The sequence below is a fragment of the Heliangelus exortis genome, chromosome 3 (genome assembly GCF_036169615.1).
Source record: "Heliangelus exortis chromosome 3, bHelExo1.hap1, whole genome shotgun sequence".
Lineage (NCBI taxonomy): Eukaryota > Metazoa > Chordata > Aves > Apodiformes > Trochilidae > Heliangelus > Heliangelus exortis.
This window is the reverse complement of record NC_092424.1, coordinates 78,395,251-78,420,619: the sequence shown is the minus strand read 5'-3', so window position 1 is coordinate 78,420,619 and position 25,369 is coordinate 78,395,251. Positions and strand designations below refer to the sequence as shown.

Genomic DNA, 25,369 nt, shown 5'->3' with positions numbered 1-25,369 from the left:
TTACCCTTGGCTTGCTCAGGATAGTGCAGTGCAGCCTCATGGAGCATTACTTTCCTCATGAAAGGAAAGTCCTAATGAAAATGCCTTGAAAAAAGAAAAAAGGCCTTTGTCAGCAGTCCCAGGGAGAAAACTTGCTCATCAGGGTGCAGACAATATTCCTAGGATGAAACAATGGCAAAATCAGAAGTGAAGCAAACCCTTCTTAGGTCTGCTCCAGAGTTAGACACATCTGCCTTCCAGTAGCACACCAAGATGGACTCCCATAGTCCACTCACTTTCTTCTCTTGAGAACATTCTTCCTCTCATCCATGCTCTCCTGCACACATTCATTTTTTATTTTTTTTTACAGGAAATCACCACCAGTCCCCTATAACCTTCTCATTTGACTCTTCCAGGCTAGCTTCTGCTGCAGCATCTCCACACAATTAGCCAATTATGACAGCTAATTAGTCATCAAGCCCCAAAAGGCTAACCTCCTGCCCTCTTTGTTGCCTCATGCTGTGCATTAGCCCTTGCTGAGCAAGCAGCCCACGTGGGTGGAGGTTTGATGCTCCCCCTGGTCCCACTCCCTGCTCCCTTCTGCCCTTGGTAAAGGCAGGGATTCAAAAAGTAACCTCCCTATGGCCAAACAAAGCAGTTCTGCTGCTGGGCTTCCTGAATGAGATCCTATGTACAGTATCCCAGGCAGCCTCCCAAGGAGCCTCCTCACCCTTTTGCACTGTCCCCAGCTTGAGACACAGGGACAAACAAGAATTACTGGTACAGCACGACAGGGATCAGGACACCAGAGGCTACCCAAGCTCCTTGGCCTTTCCTTAGAGACAAGCAACTAACCAAAGGCACCATCCACATCTGTCTGAAAGGTATCTTCCAGAGCCTGGGATGTAGCTGGAATAAAGATAGAGGAATAAAAGAATGTTCACTCTTTTTATCTCTAGCCCACACTAAGCACAAACTTGCATTCACTGCTCCCCACTCTAAGGCACAAACCCTATGTGGTGCACTTTAGCATTACAGGAGGAACCAGACCTGCTTTTACACAGACATCTTCCAGGTCATGCAGCTTCCTGATGAAACACTATGAAAACATCCAGGGTTTTTTTTGAGTTTTTGGGCTCCACAATGCATCTCTATGGTTTAAGTGTTTCCTCAAACTAGTGACTTTAGACAGTTTATTTGATCACAGCCAGTTGCCACTGCAGCATCTCCAGCTGGCTCATCTCTAGAGTTGCCCTCCTTCTGCTCCCTCTCATGGGAGAGCTGCATGGAAATCTGTCCCCTGTTGTTCTCACAGTCCTGTAAATTTAAAGTTAACTTCTCTTTGCGACCACTTATTCAAGGGCTGCCAGAGCTCAGCATCAAACACAGGCAGGAAACATCATCTCAGTTGTCACTTGACAGATGCAAAACCCATTACCTGCATATGTGAGAGACACAAACATATATGCAGAGGGAAGATGACTTGAATACCATTCCCATAGCCGAGGGCGGCCAGCTATGCAACTGTTTAAGTCATTTCACACCTTCTTTTCTCCTCCCACTCTGTCTGCCTTCTCTACTCAGGCTTTTAGCACTATGCAGCAGATGCTCTTGCTGCAGGCTGCCTGACCCTCAGCAAAGGCACAGCTCGAGGTTGCTCAAACACACCAGCAGCAATAACAAGCTGGCCTGGAACCACCTCAGTAAACTTAGGATGTGGAATGGAGCCTTGGGCGAGGGAGGAAAGAGGACTGGACACTGAGAGAAGACTTCTAAGCACATCAATGGGTTCTCATCATTCAGCAGTTTGGTATTGCCCCATCCCCAAAGCTTGATAAGCACCAAACACCTCAGAGGTCAGGCTGACCTATTTACGTGAAGTCAACCACGAACACTCGGCTGAGGAGGGGATAAACAGAAGTTACTCTTTGCCTCTATAAACAGAAAAAGTGCTGGGGAAACGCCAAGTCATTCGAGAGAATCAAGGAGCAATTAATCGGGTCACAAAGACTGCAATATATGTACTTATCTTAAATCCCTACCTCATGCCCTCTGTCTTGCACAGGACATGATTCACTGTCTGCTTCTGAGAATGACCCAGACTCATCGCTGGAGTTTGTTCCATAGGATGGCTCACATTTAATCTGGGCTCGGACTGGGTTGTACAATCCATCCCCCACCACACCGGGCTCCTGGTGCTCAGGTGCCAGGAATCGGGGGCCTTGGGAGCAAGGGGAAGAGGAGAGCTCGCAAAGACGCAGACTGCAGGGAGAGCCACCGCTGCCATCCTCTGCGTAGGAGTAGGAAGAGCACGAGCTGGAGGTCCTGGTTCTGGTTTCCAAAGGAGGAGAGCGAGGGCAAACTTTAATTGGCACCGGACAGCTGGTGTTTGGCCGCATCCTTCCCGGCAAGTGATCAGCTGTCAATCCACTGTGCGAATAGGTCTGAGAGCTGGGGAGAGACTGGCTACTGCCAGCCCACAGACCCTTTGGCACAGTCTCAGTGAGGTCTTTGTCCAAGCTGCTCACACCAGAATATGAATGCACCGAAGTGTTTACTTGGTCACAAGTGTTTGAAGAGAATATAACACTCCTCCTGTCCAGTTCCCCTTCTTGCTTACAGAGAGTTTCAAAGCCGGGCCCCCTGAGTGGCGATCCCCCTGTGAAGCTGGAAGCATCTTTCTGCATGGCATGGGACTGTCCATAGTTCCCCGTGAAAGGGACATAATCAGTTTTGTGGTCACCCTGAGTTGTCCCTTTTTCAAAAGGGCATGCTGGACTCCTGCCAAAGTGCTGTTGGGAAGTGCTGGGGAAGCCAACCAAATCTATGCTTTTTGTTCTGTTGAAGAAAGACCGCAAGCAAGAAGGAGAAGACCCGCTTTTTGGCCTGTCAACACAAGTAGGGCTTGGCTGTTTCCTGTCCATTTCAACATCCCCTTCTTTATCCCTGATGTCAGGTTCATCTCCAGACAGGCAAAGTGTTATGCTTTCTTCATCATTCTCTTCATTCTGAGGCTCGCTTTTTATCTGCCCCATAGCAAGTCCTGATTTGAGGCCATTTCCAGAGCTCTCTTCGCTGAATGTGCTTGCAAAACCTGAGGTACTGATGTGTGATGTGTTGTAGACATTCTTGGTACAAGCAAGCTGGTATTTCTTGTATCTGGGGTACCGTGTTACTGCATCTTTGTCCAAATTGTCCTTGCTATCTCTCAGCATGTCAGAGTCAGGTAGCATCCCTTCGCCTTTGTCTGCACCAGCAACAGTAGTTTCAAAATTGAAGGGCTCTTGGTGCATCCTCTCTCTCGGGCAAGATATTTTCGACGTCTCCGATTCCATTGTCTCCTCCTCATCTCCATCAGAGTTCTCCTCATCGTGCATGCGTTGACAGGTGGTATCTTTTTTGCACAGGAACAGCCCATCCTCGTTATTCAGCAGTTGCGTCTGGAGGAAGCTGAAGCAGGAGTCCTCCAGGTTGTGCATGCGCAGGAATTCAGCGCAGTGGATGACCTCCTGGATGTTTTCTCTGCTGAGTAACAGCTTAGCAGTGTAGGCAAACTGCAACAATGGACCAAATCCCCTGACAGTGACCTGCAAAAAACAAAGAGAGGGAAATTGCCAGCATTACCATCAGCCCTTGCTATCATCTCAAGTCCTTCATCACGTAGTTCATAGAATCATAGAATTGGCTGGGTTGGAAGGGACCTCAGAGATCATCAAGTCCAACCCTTGATCCACTCCCGCTGCAGTTACCAGACCATGGCACTGAGTGCCACATCCAGTCTCTTTTTAAATATCTCCAGGCATGGAGAATCCACCACTTCCCTGGGCAGCCCATCCCAATGCTTGATCACCCTCTCAGTAAACAAATTCTTTCTAATATCCAACCTAAACTTCCCCTGGCACAACTTGAGACCGTGCCCTCTTGTCTTGCTGAGAGTTGCCTGGGAAAAGAGACCAACCCCCCCTGGCTACACCCTCCTTTCAGGGAGTTGTAGAGAGTGATGAGGTCTCCCCTGAGCCTCCTCTTCTCCAGGCTGAACAGCCCCAGCTCCCTCAGCCTCTCCTCATAGGATCTGTGCTCAAGGACAGATTAGTTAGAACAGATCTAGCATCCAGAAATGAACAATGCTCAGTACCAGCTATTCATCTATCAGACAAGCAATGATGATCCCTAACTATCCCTACTCCCTTTATGATGCTCCTGTATGTCATTGTACAGGTTGAGCTGAGCGTTGCTTTTTCACAATATCTTGAAGACCTACAAACTAAGTCTCTGCTGTAATACAATACTGAAAAAACAGGCTGGCCTGGATGCTGCTAATTCTTGGATGGATCTTATTATAAATGTGATGCAGCCCACCGCCCTGAAAGTATCAATTAAAATTTGACTCTTCTGCCTTGATAAAAGTTTTGGTGAAGAGTGTTTTCAAGCTTAAGACACCCCTAAATATCAAAAGCATTTTAGAAAGGAAAATTTTGATACTTTAGAAAAATTCAAGGGAAAACATCTTTCCGCCTCTTCCAAGAGCAAACCTCTTTCTTTTTTTCTTATCATTTTTTTGAATAAATAATAGGTGACTACTGGCTGCACAGCTCTTTTCTCCCTCCCATGGAGATATTCTCCTTGTGCTGCTCCTGATTTCAGTAAGTCTAAGGTACAGCTAAGAGGAAAGGAATCCATATTCATAGTTCAAGTGATACAAATGACTCTGAGTCTCAACTCAGTACTTAATTTTGCAACATTTTCTCTGTAGAAAGAGTAACAACTGGTTCATCTCCAACTAACTGTTTCAGGTCTTAGTTATGCACCAATGCTCATCTTTTTTTTTCTCATCATACCATCTAGATTTTACATTCATATATCATATATTAAAAAATAAACAGTTCCACCCCTCAATTTTTTACAGTGATATCTTCACACGTAACTACCAAGTAACTTGTAAGCTGTGTGGTAAACTATAGCAATTGTCTATTTTTTAACTAAAAAAATACACTAGCACTAATTTCTGCTACTTTTCCCCCCAATGGAGAGGTAATAAAGGTACAGGAAAAATTTTACTCTTCATGAAGCAGTGAGAGGCTGCTCCAAAAACAAGGCTCACCATAAAAGTTTTTTCCACAAGAAGGAGGTTCAGTGGTCTGGCCACAAAATTGAGATTTGAGAGAGTTCTGCAGTTCAGTTTCCCTTTGCCCCAGTCACCTGCTACATGACCCTGGCATGTCACTTCAGTCTCAGTTCATGCAGACACCTTCCTGGCTTGCTTCTGTTCACAAATCTGAGTTCCCTGTGTTTTGCATATCAGGGAAAGGCATCTAGATGAGATTCAGAGCTGTCAAACACACACACACCTGTGTGAGGTTGGAATGCACAGCCTGCAACCTCCAGCTATAGATGTCTCTGGTAGGTGTTCCCAGCTCAGTTTGTTATTTTAAAACAAACCAGAAGAGGAAGCAATGATTTTCCCTTTTTGTAAAATAGACACCCCTCCAGAAGAGGGGCCCAGAACAAGTCGATTCCCCAGCCTGTAGAGATTCAAACTCATTCCTCACCTCCTCAGAAGGATATCCTAGCCAGCAGGTATAGGACAGAGTGAAGGTGAGATGCTTCTCTATGTCCTCCCAACTGAATCAAAGCCACTGAGCAAGAACCTGCTCAAGAGTGAGGTGAGACATCAGGACGTGAATTTGTGATGGCCTTATTAATAAATGATTTGCATAAATCTGAGTGAATAACTTGGTCTACTGCCTCGGGGACCCATGGTAGAGCTCTCAGGTTTCTGTAGAAAATCCTGACTTCCAAACCCAAGCCTTTGTTATTCATAGATCTGGACTTGTGTTGCCGGATTATGAGGACAGAACAAATAGTGCAGACTTTGATGAAGAGAAAAATATTTTAGAACACCTCTAGAATTGCTGCCAATAGCTTTTCCATACATAGCATTACTGCTGTATCCGCTATTCTAAGAAACAGTGCACTCTCATGCTCATTCTTACACATTTGCACATTCCTGTTTTACAATATGCCTCCGGTAGAGAATTGCCTAGATTTACAGCTGGCTATTAAACTGTTCTCTGCTTTATCAGTGTTACACTTTCTGCCTATTTGTTAGATTATCAGCTCACTAAAGGCCTATCTGCATTTTATCTATGCAGCATGATTAGCAAAATTGCTCAAGAACTTAATGAGCTACTCTCAGGCTGACGTTTCTCTTTGATAAGATCTTCAGCGTGGGGGCTTACATATTCCTACACATCATGTAAGCTCTGCAGCAGCGTAGGTCTGTAGGAGCAGCCATAAATACCATCTGGGGCTTTTGGGTCCCTTCTGATAAGGAGGGACCCTGGAGAACAAACCCAGCTCTCCTGGCAGTTGTGTCACTTGGCCACTAGGTGGGATGACTGGAAAGCAAAATAAAATCAAATCATTTTCTGTGCTTGGCCAGGGTTTCACCTGCCTGCCTGCCTGCGGCCCCAGTGCAGGCATAATGCAGAGTTTTGGGATGACTCATAGCACCCCACAGCAAGGCTGTCTCCCACGCTGACTCAGGTTTTTGCTCCTAACACACCGCCGTGATAACAAACAGCAGCAAGACAGCTGCTCCAGATGTTCTGAGATGGACGTGTCGGAAGCAGAGCCTGAGACTGCGCCTTGGAGTCCCCACAGTGCCTGGCAGAAGCCTCAAGTGAAAGGTGATGGAAATGCTGGTCTAACCTGTGCCTTCCTTACCCGGTGACACAAGTTTCCTCACTCTCACAGTCTTCAGATGCAAAGGGGGAAAGTTGTTTTTTTTTTTCAAGCAGCCGATGCTTGTCATTGCCCTCAGGGAGGAATCTCTCAAGTGCCAGTGCTTGAAACTGCACAAACAATAAATTCGGTAACAAATGGATGCAAAGCTTGCTGCCAAGTGTGAAAGCCAGTGCAATCTCTGGTGCCTGAAGCTGTCTAAATATTGATTTGGCTCCCACGGAGGGTCCCCTGCCTCAGCCTCACAAGCTTTGGCACTGCCCTCTAACACATTCTGGCAGGAAGGCTGGAGTTGAGGTGCTGGAGCATGGCTATGAGCACAACTCATTGGGAAAGGCTTTGAAGCTGCATGTATTACCCTCACACACACATTTCTCTAGGAAGAGGTAAGAACAGTCTTTTAAAATTACTTGACCTGACTGATGCATCTCAGTGAAAACAGTTTATGAAACCAAGATGATCTGTGTTTGCAGAAGGGAACAAATAATTTCTCTGACATAACAGTCTCTATTTACATGTGAGAGAGACCTTTCCTGGATGGGTAAAACACATGCCAAAGACAATCTCTGTCTATTTTTTCTCCTACTGTAACTAAGATGCCATATGCCTAAGATTTGTTTGCTTTTAAACCTTATTCCCCATGGAAATTAATGCTTACGTAGGCAGGTCAATCTATAAGAACTCCGACTGGCATGAAGCTGAGTGGTGTGGTTAACACCTTAGAGGGAAGGGAGGCCATCCAGAGGGACTTTGACAGGCTGGGCCCATGACAGCATCATGAAGTCCAACGTGGTCAAATGCAAGGTCCTGCACCTGGGTTGGAACAACCCTGGGCACAAATATAGGATGGGGGAACAATGGATAGAGAGTAGCCCTGAGAAAAGGACTTGGGGATGAAGATGAGAAGCTTGATATGAGCCACCAGTGTGCCCTTGCAGCTCAGAAGTCCAACTGCATCCTGGTCTGAATCAAAAGAAGCATGGTCAGCAGAGTGTGGGAGGTGATTCTGCCCCTCTGCTCTTGTGAGACCCCACCTGGAATATTGTGTACAGCTCTGCAGCCCCCAGCACAGGAAAGATACAGACCTGTTGAAGAGGGTCCAGAGAAGGGCCACAAAGGCTGGAGCACCTCTGCTATGAAGACAGGCTGAGAGAGTTGGGGATATTCAGCCTTCCAGTACGTGAAGGGTGCCTACAGGAAAGCTAGGGAGGGGCTTTTCACCAGACAGGGTAGTGACAGGACAAGGGGTAATGGTTTTAAACTGAAATAGGGTAGATTTCTGTTAGAAATCAGGAAGAAATTCTTCACCATGAGGGTAGTAAGATACTGGAATAGGTTGCCTAGTGAGGTTGTTGATGCCCCCTCCCTGGAAGTGTTCCAGGCCAGGTTGGATGAGGTCTTGTGCAACCTGGTCTAGCGGGAGGTGTCGCTGCCCATGCAGGGGGCTTGGATCTTGATGATCTTTAAGGCCTCTTCCAACCCTAACCATTCTATGATTCTATGATTCTACGATCTTGTTCGTATGCCAAGCCCTCCTTCCCTGTCCTCCAATGGTTTGCCTGATTCCAATTTCTACCCGTTTCTATTGTTAAAAGGAACTGACGGGCTACAAGGAAAACAAGCAGGGAAAAAGTATAATGTACATACAAAGTAACAACACCCACACAGACAAGAAAAGCAAAGCAAAACAAGCAATCTCTCAGAGCCTTGGTGGCTTGCTTTCCCTTATCTTTCTAGGTAGGCCAGGAGAGGACTTCTCTTGTGTACTTAAAGCATGCCAAACTCCCTGTCAAGTCTAAATATGAATCATTCCATTCTGCCTTGCTCCTGTCCCCAGATGGTCTTGTGGGCATTAAAAACCTCCTGCACACCTAGTGCACAGAGGATTCAGGTACTGCAGCCCTACCTAAGGCACCTGGCACATCTTCTTGCTATCCAGCAACCCAAGAAAGCAAGCACTGGGGATCCACATGCAGCTTCTACCTCTGCTGTTCTCCCACAGGGACATGCTCAGCATGTGGTGTGCAGGTCTATGTCAACCCAGCGTTAAGGTAATAACAAGCCTGGCCACTGCTAAGATGAAAGAAAGAAAGTTCTCCATCCCTTTATCTGCTGTTTGTCTTTCACATTGAGCCAGCCAAGCCAGGGGACATGTTTTGTATCTCCATGTTCTCATGAGTTTATGACACTAAGGAACGGGCTGGAAATAATGCAATGATATAATCAGTGTCAAAAGAGTTGCTAATCAGCATTAGTCATATTGAAGTTACTGGCAAATACAGACAGCAGCCCTGCAGAAAATTAGCAAGAGAAATCTATTTTAGTTCAGTCCAACATTGCTTTTCTCCTTTCAGAGTCCCGTGGAGTGTGATGCTCTTGTTAGTTTTCATTGATTTAAGTGCCAAGATTTCCACTACTTCCTTCTGGAAATCATTGCCAGATTTTACTTAAAACTTCCTTGTGTGGAAACCTTCCTTCCCTTATTTTCCTCCATCACTTCTCATTATACTTTCCTGATGGATTCCTGTCAACGCTGCTTCCTTCTAAAGAAAAAGTTGTATCATTGTTACACAAAATCACAGAATTGTCACAGTTGGAAAAGACCTCTAAGATCACCGAATCCAACTGCCAACATTCTTCCTGAATAAAATATATATATATATCAATACCTCTATCACAAAATGCAAGATATTGATGATATACTCTCATCCTTCCTTTCTTTGGTTGGTATTATTATGAAAAACTGGCTAACTGAAGGAAAATAGTATTGATCACTGTCAGATGGGAGAATAAAAAGCTGAGACAAGAGTCAGCGATGAGAAATATTAGCAAATAAGGTTGCATTACAGATGCAACTATATAGTGTGTTTTAAGCACAACATTCTTCTATTACTGGGTGAGCTCCATTCTAAAATTTGGAGGAGGGTTAGCTGACATCCACATTAGGAACACTGTATTTTTGTATGGGACTTCTAGAGCAGAAATTCTATTTCAAATACAGTTGTACACATGCCCACAGGTGCCACAGAAGATAGAGCACAGTGGGTGAACTCTCTCTGGAGCCCTTTTGTATCAGGTCTCTTCCACGATGGTGGATCAAGCATGCTGTGGACACCTCTGTGTTGTTTTGAACACATGGGATGTGGCCTCAGAGCACACGCAGAGGTCTGACAGTTCCTGTGGATGGGCTGGACTCTCTACGGGCTCCAGAGTTCATCAGTGCATGCTCATTAGCTGGCTGCCCAGACATCCAGATGTTTCAAAATCCCAGACAAATAGACAGAGTTCTCCAGTTCTACACTGAGTTTCTTATGGGAAGGGGGGAATGGAGGGGAAAAGGTTATTTCCAAAGGAAACATGGATGTCTGGTAACCCTGCTCCGAATGGCATCTGTATGAAAAGCTGCATCTGGAATGGGGAAGGTCAACCCTTGCAAAATGCCAGAAAATCTGAGTTCAATTTAAAGAGGGGAAGAGTGATTAGGGGCAAGGAAAGATCACTGTAAACATGCAGGAATGTAAAACTTGGCAATGCAATATCTAAAATGGAGCAAGAGAATGTTTACAATAATCTGGTGCATACTAACATGAAGAAAAGAGAAGAATTGTCTAGTTTGCTATGGGGTGCTATTGCTGAGAAGAAACTGAAGGAATGAAAAATGCAGGGATTTTTTTTTCCTGACTCTTAAAGTAACAGTGAATTTAGTGCCGCCTTGGGAGGCTTAGAAACTCATTGGTGGTGGCATGGGTGGATAGAGCCCCCTTTTTCCCTCCAGGAATACAATGAGATCTGCAGAACATTAATTATTTAATCCCACAGAACTGCGGGTAAATTAAGACCATTAGACCTTCATTGAGAATGCAGAAAATTTTGATGGAGTAGTAGAAGCACAGATTATTACCTTTATGCATTTGAGTAGTTTTGTTGAAATCTATAGGAGCACTGACAGGTTTTCTGAGAAGCATGCAACTGCTTGTAGGATTATGGATTATATTTTTAGTATTTTGATTTTTAGGTTAAATTCATCATCAGACACCTAAAAACAAGTTGGAAACTCCTCACCTCTAATCTCCAAACACTGATGTAATTATTAAGCCTTTTTGTGGGGAAGAAAGGAAAACTGAATCAAAACTCCCATGCTGAATATCAAACCCCAAACTAAATAATAATTTAAAACAACTGAACAGGAACATAGAAGAAAAAGAGCTGTTAATTGCAGAACCCAGAATCAATCCATTATATGTATACTGTCTCGTTGTGGGCCCACTGTGGTACCCATTTTGTTTAAGTGTTGCCATGGAAGTGCAAAGGCATATATGGAGACCTCTTAAATCCATCTCAGCACTGACGTTCTCTAATAAGCCCAAGGATGTAGCAAACAAACTACTACTGTCCCACTTAGCTAACATGTTCCTAACACTACAATTTATATAATCAAACACATGCTAGAAATAGGAGATAAGATTAGTGACCGTTAACTGCTGCTATTTTTTTCCACAGCCCAAAGAAGGTCTCTGGGATTAAATATTAACTCTAATCTTATTTGCTAAAATTAGCACACACTGTATTCTTTTTCTTTTACAGCCAATTGCAAGAATAGCGCAGAAGTTATTTTCAGAGTGTAATCTGATAACCAAAATCAGTCACCAAAGCTGTTATTCCATTAAGAGTTCAAAGACTTCCTGGTTATTTACTTAGTTATTTTTACTTGGGATGGTAGAGCCTGGCAGCGAGCTGTTTTTCCTAGCATGAGCTTATTTGGTTTTAGAAAATTGTCAGAAAGATTTAAATATACTACCAGGCTCAAACAGGTCAGTCTCATGAGTGAAACCAATGGTACTAGACACCCATCCCTGTTTACCTTTATATATGCACAGAGTAAGCCTGCACACAGTCAAGAATTGTTTTGAAATCACAATCCTTTTACATCAGGAAAGAACCTGCAGGAGGCAGGAGAAAGAAGGGATGATAAACAGCAGCCTCTGTAAGCCAATGCCACAGCATTGCTGTACTGCATTTTTGCTCTCTTTAATTTTCCAGTATTTAAATGTTCTCTCACCAACAGCTTACAGATATATCTCCCCTATCTGCTCATAAAGCAGCTCTGAAAATGAGTAATCACTCTTTAAAATTCTACTTAGGTGAGAGGCATCAGATGCAGCTATTTGTATTATTTGGGCATTTATATGAGAGAGGAATGTAGAAGTCACTGATGGAGAAGACTGACAAACTGTAGCCTTTGTTTTCACTCTAAAACTACTTATTAGATTAAGAAGATATCCTGCTGGCCCCAGTTTTCCATTCTGCCACTTTAGGTAGCACACACAAATTTGGGCAGAAGAGTGACCCAGAGTCCAAGTGACAGTTTGGTATCTCCCACACCATATTACACCGCATCACATCACATCACATTGCAGGGGTGGGAGGCCACCACACCACCACTGCAATAGACATCTCTGGGCAAAAATGTACACTAGAGGAAGGGAGAACCCTGACTCAAAGTTCACGTCCCTGAGACCTAATTTTTTTTTTTAGTTTTAAATTTTTTTTAGCAAAAAGTGTCACTGAAAATGCTTCTATTTGCAAAGTCACACCCAGGATGGATGAAAGGGGTATCCCAATACTTTTCCAGTGCATCCTCCAAACAGCCTCTTGAGGTGTCAGGCTGAAGAGATTCAAGAAATGGCTTAACTCCCTTTAATGGTACTTCTGCAAAAAAAGGCCACACTGGAAGTGCTCATCCAACTTTCAATTTTGTGCTTTAGGAAAAAAAAAAAAAGCCTGAGTGCCCCCCCTTAGTCCTTCCCTTTGCAGCCCTAGCTTTCAGCTAGATGACAAATTTACACTAGAAGCCCTCAAGGCCTATGTGAGAGTATTTACAAATCGAAGGAGGAAACCAGATGACTTCTCATTTTTCCTTCTCCAGCACAACAAACACGTCCAAGGGCAGCGCTTCGAAAGGTTTCCTCCCTCTCTGCTTAAAAGGGAGGGAGAGACCAATATCTCACAGTGCCTGCAGAGCATCAGGATAGCCCTGGTGGAAAGGTGAAACCACAGAAGGTGAGATGGGGAGGAAGGAGAGGTCATTCATGTTAGACTTGCCTTGAGGATGCAAACTGCATCCAGCGCCCCACGAGAAGTGCGTCAGCGCCGACAGCGGGGCAAGTGGCTCAGAATTGATTACCAGGCACAAAGATGGTGTAAACAGCTGGTGGATCAATGCCTACATTATTGGTTCTGTCAGTGTTTCACTGCATGTGACTTATGGCTGGAGGGCAAGAGTTAAGGCACTTGTGTGCCTGGAGTTTTTCTCAACCAAATTCACTGCCCCAGCTTCGAAGCATTCTCAAAAAAATCTCTAAGCCTGAGGGAAATAATGTCAGATGAATCAAAATCAGAAGATGCCTAAGAATTGCAATGCTGATTTCAATCCATGACTTCAAGTTTTATTTTATCTTGGAGTTATTAAGTGCAACTGAAGCTCTTTGGAAAGTGAGATTGGTTGCAAGTGAGAATGAAGAATTCACTTTTGTAAATTCTGGCAGTAGCCGGGGGTGTTTTCAGCATCCTTCCCATCCCTGAAAATTCTAAGGGGAAGTTAATTTGTTGAATTTGCCACAACTTTCAGAAAATACACTGTTTACTGAGAAGGAGGGTAAAAATAACCAGGCATATACTTTGCTGCTGACACATTTCAGTGCAGCAAACAGGAGGCATCTTTACCAAACATAGCTGAGTATGTTTGAAAAACTGAAAGGCTGTAGGACTGGAAGATCCAGTGCTTTTCCATGGTCAGGATGCACATCAAGTCTCTGTCAGACGTTCCCTGGCACGCTCTGTTGGGCAGCTTTGGGTTTTACCATCCACAGCAGCTTGTTGAATGGAAGGGGACATTCAGCTCTTTGGAGATTCCTCCAGGCCACAGCCTGGCATGAGAAGTTTAGGTGCCAAGGTCTGTGCTGAGGTGAGGGGCTGCCAGTGGGTCAGCCCTGCTGGCACCAGGGCACAGGGCACACCTTCTTCTGTCACCCCACTGCAGGGAAACATCAATGGCAAAGCAACTCTTGAGCTGGAAGGAGGAACTTCTTACACCCCTGCAAGCAAACCTGCCATGTGATACCTGCCAAAGCCCTTATTTTAAAACCTTACTTGGCAATGAAGACAAACACTAGTTTATTAAAGCATGAAAAGAATACCACCTGCAATACTATGCACCAAACTGGAGGAATGACAGCTGAAGTGCCACTGCTTGAGAGAAACACCTGAACGAACTTCAGCGGTAGGAGACAATTTTTCCTAAATGATTACACGGTTTGGGGTATGTTGTCAATGTTAGAGGCTGCCAGGGTGTAACTGGAGAACACAGACAACATAAAATTCAAGAGAGAACCTGAAGGCAAGCATAGATAAAAATGCTTGGAGGAAAACTGTCAGGCTGCTCAGGTCAGACTTGGGGAGGTAGAGGTGTTGGAAAGTAAGTTAGAGTCGAGAATGTTTCAAGTAACCCTCTATCTGAATGAAAAACTTGGTTACAACGTGACTGAATCAACAAAGAACACAAAAACCACTGGCACTGGCAATTTAAACATTCAGGCATAAACTGGAAGATAACGCAAAGGAAAATACAACTGTGATATCTGTCAGTGGGCAATACATTTGTTTTTCCAATGCAACTTGCACCTTAGGAACCTGGGACACAGTAATGAAGGAGGCCACAGGAGGGTGGCTCAGCAGAAATGCTCCCTTCTCTGCCTGTGTGCTTGTGCAAGCCATGCTGAAAGCACCAGGGAAGAAATGAGCAGAAAGGAACAGGTTTTAACCCAAGAGCATCATCAGAATTAAAATGAAACTGTAATTTAAAATTAAAATCAGTTCCATATTTTTGCAAAAGGAAAACTAAACTGACCCCCAGATTTAAAAAAAAAAAAAAAAAAAAGAGTGAAAGTGTTGAGTGGTGAGGAGGGGGAAGGAAGGAGTGGGAAAAATTTCACAGAACATAAATTGTGAGAGAAGAGTCTGTGAAAGGTCTGTTTAGGTGGGTATCATCAGCTAAAGTAGGGAGAAAGAGGGAAAACAAAAAGTAGTTTAAGAACTTCTGTAATGAAAAGAGAAACTCTAGAAGTTTCACACTTCAAGTTACATTAGGAAATACCAAAATAGGCAGGAAAAGAAAATACATGTAGAAATTTGCCAAGTCACTGAGTGCTTAGAGGAATGGTACAGTGTTTCTAAAGCTGCAATTAGTACACAAGCAAACACAACAATGCAGAAAAAATACAAAGATAGGTAAATTACACAGACTCCTCTTTCCCAAGAACTGTAGAATTTATTTATGTGAGCAACCTATACAATACTGCCTATTGAATACACAGTGCATTAAATACACTGTAATTACTTTATAAAAACAAGGAATACTTCACAGCAAGGCATCTTGCTACAAGCCCTACTATTATACTTTGCATAGTGTAGTGGAGTAAGAAACAGGCTCTGCTAGATATGTTTTAGGAAAACACAAGGCTGCACTCTAAGGCACAGAACAGAGCCAGTAGACAAAGGAGCTAGAGAAGAAGCAGGCTCCAGAGACAGGGCTGAACCACATCCAATGCAGCTCACGGATGCTCTGCCATGGTTTCCATGGGGCTGATGGTGTCAGTGCTGCCTGTGACCACACACCAGCATGGCACAGCATATAAAATCACTGACATCCTTATGCTGGGGCAGCAGAGAGTGCAGCCCAGCAAACACCATAACATTTCAAATCCAGAGATGCTTTTGCTAGGCTGTGGAAGGAACCAAAGGTCACAGGCTTTACTACTGCTCTTCATGAGGTACCCCAGCAATTAGAATTACTAAGTGGTAGGCTGGCGCCCTGTATAAATATCCTGGCTTCCTGCAGACATTATATTTTTAAAACTAAACTTGCCAAATGCTGCATTTGTTTCAGTTTTCCTTCCCCTCCTGCCCTGCCTTGCTTTTTAATTTCCAGTATTTGGACACGCAATTTTTCTGTGTTCACCTCATTTTTGTTCTTGCATGGCTACTAACAGCTCTGAGGATTACGGTGGCTTTTGTTCCACTGCTTGGCATTCACATTTCATCAGTGACGTCTGCTCAGCTCAGCAAAGAAGAACCAACTACTGCTGAGCTGGCAAATTTCGTCCCCCTCCTGTCCTCCACAAGGAGTAGTTAGCTCCTCCCATGGTGGCCCAAAAGGTTAGCTAGGCTCTATAAATCCCACCAGAAAAAAATTGGAGGCATTTGCCTTCTTGCTGAGATTTCATGTCTGCTGTGAGTAAAGGTAAATGGCTCTTTCATTCCCTAAAGGAGTACAGGCTCAGCAGGAGTGCTCCACAGCAAAGTGGTTGAAGGCAGAGAAGGACAGAAGGATCAGCAGCAGCATCCTGGCACAGCCACAATCCTGTGCCCAGCTTCGAGCTGTCCCCAGGGAATTAATTTCTCCCTTTCCATTTCATAAACGAGATTTTTAAGGTGTACCTGGAAAGCGAGGGGTAGGAAATTCCATCTGCCTTAGGAGCCCTAGAAATACCATCCACATAGAAAAATGATGGCATTTTCAGCTTGACATGTGTCTTCCCTGTCCTGGGAAGGTAGAAGTTGGGACTTTACAGCTATCTCTGTGTGTCTACATATGCTCACGTGTACCCACGCATGCTAGTGTGAGAAATTGAGACAAGAGAATGTGAACATGTGTGAAAGGGAGTGAATTAGCCCCATCTGCTCCAAAAAGATCCTTTTCTCCTTGGATTTCTATTACCGTGGTATCATTTCCACACTAGAGTGCTTTTAAAAGGCTACAGCTCTGGCAGCCAGCATCATTACAGCTGCTCAGATTATTAACAGTATAAATAAACTCTCAGAGACACTACTAAGAAAATATTAACTACAATTATCACTGTCTGATAGAATAATGAACGGTGAAGTGTTATTCTACTGCCTCAGTCACTAATGTGCATTTATGTGTGTCATGAATAAATGGAAACCAGTTTATTTGTATACTGAATCATCCTGGAATTGGGTTCTTGCTATTTTTTAAAATTTATTTTTCTAAAGACCAAGCAGCACAGAGCCAAAGCTCTGCATTTGGAAAATACAGTGTACCCCACCTCCTTTCTTGCTGTATATAATCCCATTAATTCCAAGGGAACAGAAAGCTGTACCCATAGCCACGCACATGTCTGTCAGAGGAGGGAGATGGGACAGTGTGTGAGCTACCAGCAGCAACTCTAAAACCTCCTGTTGGACTTCTGTTCTTGGGCCTCATTGCTTTTTCTCTCTAGATAAAGAGAAAGGCCCTAAAAACCATCAGTTCTGTGGGTTTGCACTCCTCACCTTCACCTCCTCTGATGGTCTGTGTGCTGCTTTGGCTTTGTGAGCTCCCTGTTCCTCACATTGCCCAATAACACTCATGAGTCCTGTTCTTTCTTGACATCAGTGGTAAACTCGAGCTTGGTTTCTAATCAATAGGAGTTATTACTTCCTTGCAGGCACTGGGAAAAAAAGTTCTTAGTAGCCTGGAGAGCAGGAGATGGGAGTAGCAGCTTCTTGCCCCACATCTCTGGGTTGGGCTCCAGCCCCCACACCTGATAAACACCCTCCTTGGGAGTTGGAGGTTGGGCCTTGGACATCATCACCTGTTTGTTAGTGGAGCTCACTAAAATAAGGAGAAATAAGCTACCTGGGCCTGAAACCACACAGCAGGGCTGACACAATGCTGAAGCTCCAGCTCATTCTCGCAGCCATGACTTGGGGGAGGCCACCCTCTTTGGAGCTGGATGTCAGGGAACAGTAACTACCCAGTTCTACTTAAAGACATCTTCCCAGCAAATGGAAGTGAACCCCCTGCTTTGTTCAGCTCTTCCCTACCAGGTCACCAGGGAAGAGTCCTGGCCCCCTCCTGGTGGGGAAGGACACAAATGAAGGCTTGGAGCTGGCTTGCCAGCAGGGAAGTGGCATGGGCAACACTGGGTGCTGCTGGCCCAAGCCCCCATTGTGGAGGGAGCTGACGCTGCCCCAGAGCAATGCATTAAAAGAGACATTTTTCTCTCAGGATTTGAGAATGAAGCTCCTGACTCGGGGGGAGATGTTACTGAGCTGAATGCCAGAGCTCGGCTGCCTGTGCCTGGGGGTGCAAGGCCGGCCAAGGGTGAGACAGTCTGTCAGGATCATAGGGAAAGGGCTGCATCCCAGCCAGGTACCAAGGAAAATTAGAAGGTGACAGATAGGGGCAGCAGCAGCTATGTGAAAACAGAAGGAAAGGCAAAAATGCAACGGGAAAAGGGAAGAAAGCATTTTGCACAATAGTTTCCCTCAATCTAGGCCACAGAAATCCAGCGTGGTATCTTTAGTGTTTTTATACCACTGCCCTTTTTCTGTGCTCTCTGTAATCATTTCTCCAGCATCTCATGCTCCCTGCCTGGTCCCTTTTCCTTGTCTAGAAGCCTTCTGTACTACTAACCCCCCTTTTTCGTGAGTCTTGCCAGCTCTTAGCAGCTGGCCACAGAGAGACCACCTTTCATTTTGCATTTTCATGCCCCCCCCCAAGGGCTCTTGTTGCTGACATTGGCATGGCAGTGACAGAAGAAGAAATGAGGAGTGTGGAGACAGAAGGGAACGCTGTCCTTACATGGCCCCCTCTGTCAACTGCAGAGGGAAGGATGGCTTGGAGGAGAGGATCTTCTTTCTCCATACAAATCACTGCTAGAATGGACCTCTGCTCTTGTGAAGGGAAAAGTCAAGCCACAGCCTTTTCCCACTGTTTTCCCTCCAGCACCCTCCCTCTCCTAATTCTCAGCAGTTGGCCTCTTCTGACTGCCAAAGCAGGTTAGAAGCGGCTTGCCCAGAATAAATCATCTACATTAATTTTTCCTGTTTAATTAAAGAATTCTGTGGAACAATTGATGAGAACATCTTTGCTAAGGGAAAAAACCACAATGTGTTGTGCCACTCATGTTTCCAAAGAGAAACATGCTCTCTCCAAATGTGTTTTATTCCCCCAAGAGCCCCTATGGAAGGCAAAACATAGAGAATGGTAAAGGATTCACTAAACAACTGAAGTTCACTTTAAATCAGTGTACCATGTACAAATGCTGTCTTACAAATAGGATTATTTAATTTAAACCTTAGAACTGTCAAGTTCCATTACTTCAAATGTCGTTTCTTGACTTCATTACAAATCAGGATTATATTACAACTTATGTAAGGTAAAGTCACTGCTTCAATAGAAGCCAGTGAAAAAAATTACACAGCAGTCAGTAAATAGAGCAAAGTCACTCCACAGTTCTTGAAAGGCAAAAAGTCATCTTGCTAAATGAGGGTCCGAGCTGTCCTGTACCAAGACTGTTCCTAATAAATAAAAGACCTCTGGGAAAAGTGCTGAGCATACGCTGGATCTATTTTCAGCTTGCATCAGCAGCTGCTGCCCCTGGGATCACATCTTTGCTCATACCCTACACCATATGTAATCACTCCAATGCTGCAACCAGTAAGATAATGAAAGAGCATGGCATAAATCTATACTTGAGTGGAATGCTAAATGAGAAAAATAATACAAAAAAGGGGGAAATAAACCACATTTTCAAGTCATTAGGAAGAAAGACTTTGACATATGAAGTGTTGCAACCATTAATAGCACTTATCATATAGAGTGGAGACAAAGAGACAAATTAATCAAACTGACAGAACTGGGACATTTTATGCTAATGCAGGCTCTTGGGTTTTCGTTTGTATTCCTCTGTGTCTGGAAAACTGATACCATTACAGAGCAGGAAATTTCATGAATAACATGCAACAGATCATAAAAATTCACACACCAAGTGCAGAAACACTGCCAAAAGCACTGTAAAAACAAGGCTAGAGACCTCAACAGAGGAACTACCAACAGCTAATGAATGCAAATAAGTACAGGAATATTTCCCATCCATGCATAACAATGAGACACAGGCTGTGACTCTGCAGTCTCCAGTAGTGTAGGTAGAATAAAGCCTGGAGAGCAAACATGCAGATAGCTGGCGGGAACTGCTGGCCAAGGCAGGGTCTGAATTTGTTTGCAGCATTGCAGCCAGCAGCTTAAAGCCACCAGGGAACTGGCACAGACCAAGTGCTGCCCCTGTCAAAACATATTGCCATGTTAGATTGAATTTAATGTCTTAGGTAGAAGAAAGAGGAGGAGAAGGATGAAAGAGGAAATAAAGCAGAGCCACAAAACAGCACACAGTCATACAAAGCAAAAATCCCCTCATCCCTGTGCAAATCCACAGAACTTGGGCAGATGAAGATATCCTAAACATCATTTGTTTGGGAAATAGAAAATTTCATTTGCTGTCCAAAGCCATAGCCATGTTGTAAGGGGCAGAAAATGGCAAGAACTATAGGAATGCTGGGCAGGGCATGGTGTAATGCAGAATCTTGCCAAGGTTCCTTCATTCACCGTCAAGGCTTCTCAGGGACCTCTAAATACCTTGGCAAACCAGAGCACTGGTGACATGCAGAAAGCTCATAAGCCATATAAACAACAAATGACAAATATGTTCACTCCATGGGCATTTCTCATCTGCTCTCTATTAAAAAAAAAAATAAATGATGCTTCCTCCTTGTAGGGTTGCTATTGCACAAACTGAGGCAAAGACTTACTCTGGGAGGCAAAAGGAGTAAAGATGATACCTTTCAGAGCTATGTCATTTCTAGCACTGCTCTCACCTTCCCCAGAATAGAACGATACACAGCTGATAGGATTGAGCAAGAGCATTCATGTGCAGATATTACATGCATAAAGAGGGTGAGGAAATGCCAGAGTGCCCAGGGGTGGTTGCTATCCTGAAGAGCAAGCAGAGGTCAAGTCTTCTCCACATTTGCTGCTGGAGGACCTGGTGTTAAAAGGCAGCAGGGCAGAAGCTGTTTTACCCCAGCAGAGAGACCCGGGGAGCACACAATACACAGCTCAGCTCTCCATCTGCTCTCCAGCAGATTGCTGTGGCAGTTTTACAGAGTTTTAGCCATCTGAGCAGGTTTTACCTCCAAACCTCAAAAATCTCTTTCTGTTCCTTCGATTGCTATTAAGGTTCTCAACAGAGTGCTTGGCATGGTACCAAAAAATGGCATGCATACATTGGCCCAAAAGCTTTCCAGAGACAAGGATGGTGTAACTTTTTTTTTTTTTTTTTTTTTTTTTTTCTTATGGGAGAAATTAAAAATAGGCATTTGCTAATTCCTGTAAATATACATCCATCCAACAGATGGACAAGGGTTGCAAGCTGCAAATGAAACACCATTCTACCTCCCCTTAAATAAATAATAGAGAAGATAGCACAGACAGTAAGTTCCAAAAAGGTATTATGAAAACTTCAGCTTCAAGAAATTCTAATACTGGGAGGAAAATATTTTGGTCAAATAGTTATAACGACATTGATTTCTCCTGCTCTATACAATAGCAACAACACCTTTGAAGTTTCTCAAGAACACAATCAGAGCAGTTTGGGAAAAGCTTAGTTGAGAGTAAAGGATCCATTCCCGAAAAAGAATGTTTAGAGAGGTCTTTACTACACCATACCATGCAACCAAGAGGTAGAAAGGACAATGACAAGAAATTACCACGAATTTTCACACTCCTTTAGCTATGTTATCCAGAAAATCAGTTTCAGAACTGGACTGTAACCTCACCAAATAATTCAGAATAAAACTGTATCTGAGAACTAAGCTGAGATCAGATACTAAGAACAGATGAAGCCAACAGTCTGGGCCCCTTATGTCTGGGCAGCTTATGGTGTGCAGCACTCATCTGCTTCACAGAGCTGCTTGGAGGAGGTCCAGCACAGCAGCTCCCACAAGGGTCACCTCAGCTGTGCACCATCCGCTGAAGACAGCTGCCAGAATGGGATCAAATGCTTGCTTTTGACAATTTACCTGCCTATGTCCTCTCAACTGAGGCTTCCAATCGGAAAGTTCATGCATAAAAATGAAACAAATCCCATAAGAGAAGGATTAGGCTCATCTTTGAAAAGGAAGCTGAACTAAACCAAGCCTGAGGTAACTGTTACTGGGTGTTCTTCTCAGTTCTTCAACTGCAAGGTACAGCAAAGACAGGGAAAAAAGAAAAGGAGTTACTGTTTTAAAGGTTTCTGTTGCTACTGAAAGCAAATCCTCCTGCTTTCTGAATGCTATGATGACTTTGTAAATGTGAACAAGTTTATTTGTAGAATGCCCCAGTTCCTATATATGTCATGGACACCTCTTCACTTCTCACTTCCTCGGACAATAGTATAGATATTACTTGCCCTCAGTGGCCACTGCATATATAAATGAGGCAAAAATTACAAGGATAGGTAGCTCTTACAAAAGACAAGCAACTTTCCATTTTTTATGCCTTGCATTTGACAAATCAGACATTTAATTAGACAAATTAGACATCAGACAATTCAGACATTTAAAACATAGCCTTAGTTGGAAGGGCCCAGTCTCATGAAAACTACCAAGTTCAAGGAATAGACAGAAACTGCTTTTTTTGGCCGTGTGTTCAGACAAAAACACCATATGCAGAAAGCCATCCATGGAGGAACATGGATATCTGCAGTCAGATAAAAATAAGGTTAAAATACAGTTCAATTCAACAGGCAGATGGAATGGCTGGAGACCCATCCACCTCAAGTCCAACTTCCCCTTTGGGAAGCAAAACGAGCACTAAGTCCTCTGTGGAAAGCAGAAGGGAAGTTGTCAGGATTTGTCTTTCCCCAGCTTTTTCCTGTCTTGAAAGGTTACTGGCTCCCACCCTGTCCTTTGAAAGAAACAGGAAATAACTTGAGCTTATTTTGTTTTTACTTGACCAAGAGTCCCAACAGGGAAATTTCTGTGAAGGCTGCCTGGGTCCCTGGAGAGAGAGGTGGGCAGGCACGTTGCACTGCTGCTCTGCGGGCAGAGATGGAAAGACATTTTGCTTTTCAGATTTGTTAAAGACTTGTTTCTTACTAGCTCCAGGCCCTTGAAACAAGGACCACAGGTCTGAATTTCAAAGGTAAGCGAAAACTCAACATTTTTCCCACAGACAAAAGCTTCACACAGCCAAGAATGTAGCCACAGCTTCCTCAATGTCAGTTTGACAAAAATCTAGGACTACTTAAAAAGAGTTTTTTCCTGAAAATGAGAACTGGTAAAGTTTGCATGGCTGTTTTTAAAATCTACATTTTTTACCTTGAAACAATACCACCACCCCACCCATTCTAGAAACATAAAGTAAGAAGTATATGCACAGACTAGGGAATCAAGTCCTGTCACAAGCAAACTTCAAGTAAAGTTTTATGAAGAGTTTCATGGACTGGATGCCCATGCTTCTTCAAACTATTAGCGTAGTCCAGACCCACGTCTGGGTCAATCCATTTATTTGGATGGTCTCCTTTCTATTTTACTAACCTAACAAACCCACCTCAGACCTGGCCTTGGGAATTACACTTGACACCACAGAATCAGAAGGAAGCACTGAGAATAAAAGGTAGCTGCAGAATCCATCCTAGGTCCCACCTTCCAAACCTCTCTGCTCTTCTGACAGTAAGTCTGTAGACTTCCATTTCTCTGTAGCATTATTCTGAAAATATGAGCAGCTGCTCATGAGAACGATGTGGAGCACATGCCTTGCCAAAGCCAGATATAAATTCAACTAAATATGGTTGCTTCAACATCAAAACAGAGATGCCTGGTTTCTGGGGGCCTGAAAACCCACAGCTTGCATCAGCCAAGACTGATTACCTCTCAGTTGAAGAGATCAAGTCTTTCTTGGTACCTACTGTTTGAGATAGATGGAATGTTCAAAAAATACAATAACACAGGAAGAAGTTTTAAATCTTGTTCTTATTATCAAGATTTTTTTTTTAATCAATCCTTTCTTTTTTAACCTGGGTCTGCAACAGCTCTGTCACTTAGCAAAAATTCCTAAGTAGGCATCCTCAAAGTGCCCTAGTTGGGGCTGAAAGTCTTTGTAGCATTTCACTGACTCCTTCTGATCTGTTCCATGAGTGCAAGACTACTTTGCTTCTGGATGTGGTGGTGTCAGCAGCTCTTATCAATGGCAGTGCACAGGACCTCGGGGGTGATACTGGAGGAGCAGGCAGAGGACACAGGATAAAGCCCATCCCTCACCCAGGAGCAATCAGCCAGATAAGGCAGAGGGAGGCTCCATCCTCACTCATTCATCTTGAGAAATGCTGCGGCCAGTCTGAAAATCCCCTCAATATCTCCTGCATGCTTAAGAGATACAAGTGGAAGGAAATGAGACTGAAACCCTGGCTGATGGGAGATCAGCTGGAAGCTCTGGGTTCTGACACCACGGGCTGCTCTGCGACGAGCATCTGTGCCAGCTGTGGGTCAGTCCATTTACCTCAGTGTGAGGTAATGTGAACCAGAGAGTTTAGAGAGAGGTAAACATAGCTGAGCGGGTCATACAAGGTGATTTAATCATCCCTGACCTGATGCACAGCCCTGTGCTGTAATTCCCATCTGATGCATCAGCTTCCACCCCAGCATTTGCAGCCAGGCGATGACAGTATTTTCTTTGCTCACAAGGGACCTCAAAAATCTACTGCTAAATGTTTTATGCTGCCATTATTTAACTTCAGAGCTGTTACCTCTCAATTCCAGCTGTCTGGTGACACCTTGTTTAAATACAGGTCTTACTGAAAGTGCTAGTACCGTGGTTCTCTGCTCTTTTCAGCCCAGCTATGGCTATTTTAATGACAGACCCTCATCCCAGCTTCAATTTCTGGGTCACAGCAAGAAATTCCTGGTGCCATTTCAATTACGAATTAACCTTCTCCGCAAAACCTTCTAAAGCCTCCATCACTGGCTCTTAAGTGACACAAAAGATGCCTCATGCAAACTTTAAGCAAAATTAAAATAAAATAAAAAATCCCAAAATAAAGAAACAAAAGTTAAAAAAAGAAAATATCTCAACTCCTCCTGTGGGCAGAAGTAACAGACAGTTACACTCAAGTAAATACTTCAATGCCATCGGCTCTTTAAAGGTCAGATTAAAGCAAAGAGAAGGACAGAAAGGTTTATTAGACAATCTGATCTATGTTATCTTAGGATCTTTAATTCCACCAGCTACATCTGTACTGAACCCCAAACTTCTTCAAGGGGTGCCTAAAGCTTATCCCCCTCCAAGGCCATTTGCCTTAGAGTTAGGAAACAATGTGCAGCCACACATCACTGAGCAGTTTGTTGCTAAAACTACACATGCCAAATTTTTTGCTTGATTTTAATCTGGCTTCAAAACAACTGCCAGTGTCTCTCATGATATCTTTCCCCTGTACACACTTCCTAGAGATATGCCTGGTACTGTCTTTTCATTGGAGTCTTTAAACAACCACCGAAGCCTCCTCTCAAGCTCTTTCAGAGAAATTAAATCTCATTTCTAAAACAAGTCAAGTCTGGGCTAGACAGAACTGTAGTTTGACAAAGTGCAGCTGTTCCTACATATTTATTTTATTAAATTAAATAAAGTGCCCAAGGACACAGCTTTTAGTAGTGTTAGACTGCACTGGGACTTGAAGGTATCTGCAGGAGGTCTCCTGCTGAAGTGGGACAGATGAAAATTCAATGCTGCACAGAAGTCCTGGAATAAACCAGACATTTCTCTTTTCAG

At 43.8% G+C, this 25,369-nt stretch overlaps 1 protein-coding gene across 7 annotated transcripts in view; it reads right to left on the bottom strand.

Annotated features, from left to right (window-relative positions):
• Positions 1–25,369, bottom strand: part of BACH2 (BTB domain and CNC homolog 2) — a 193,388-nt gene that overhangs the window by 18,612 nt on the left and 149,407 nt on the right. For all 7 annotated transcript variants that reach the window (XM_071741325.1, XM_071741326.1, XM_071741323.1 and 4 more), the window contains one exon: positions 2,022–3,566. In XM_071741325.1, the coding sequence (XP_071597426.1) occupies positions 2,022–3,566 (1,545 nt within the window). The remainder of the gene's footprint in view (positions 1–2,021; positions 3,567–25,369) is intronic.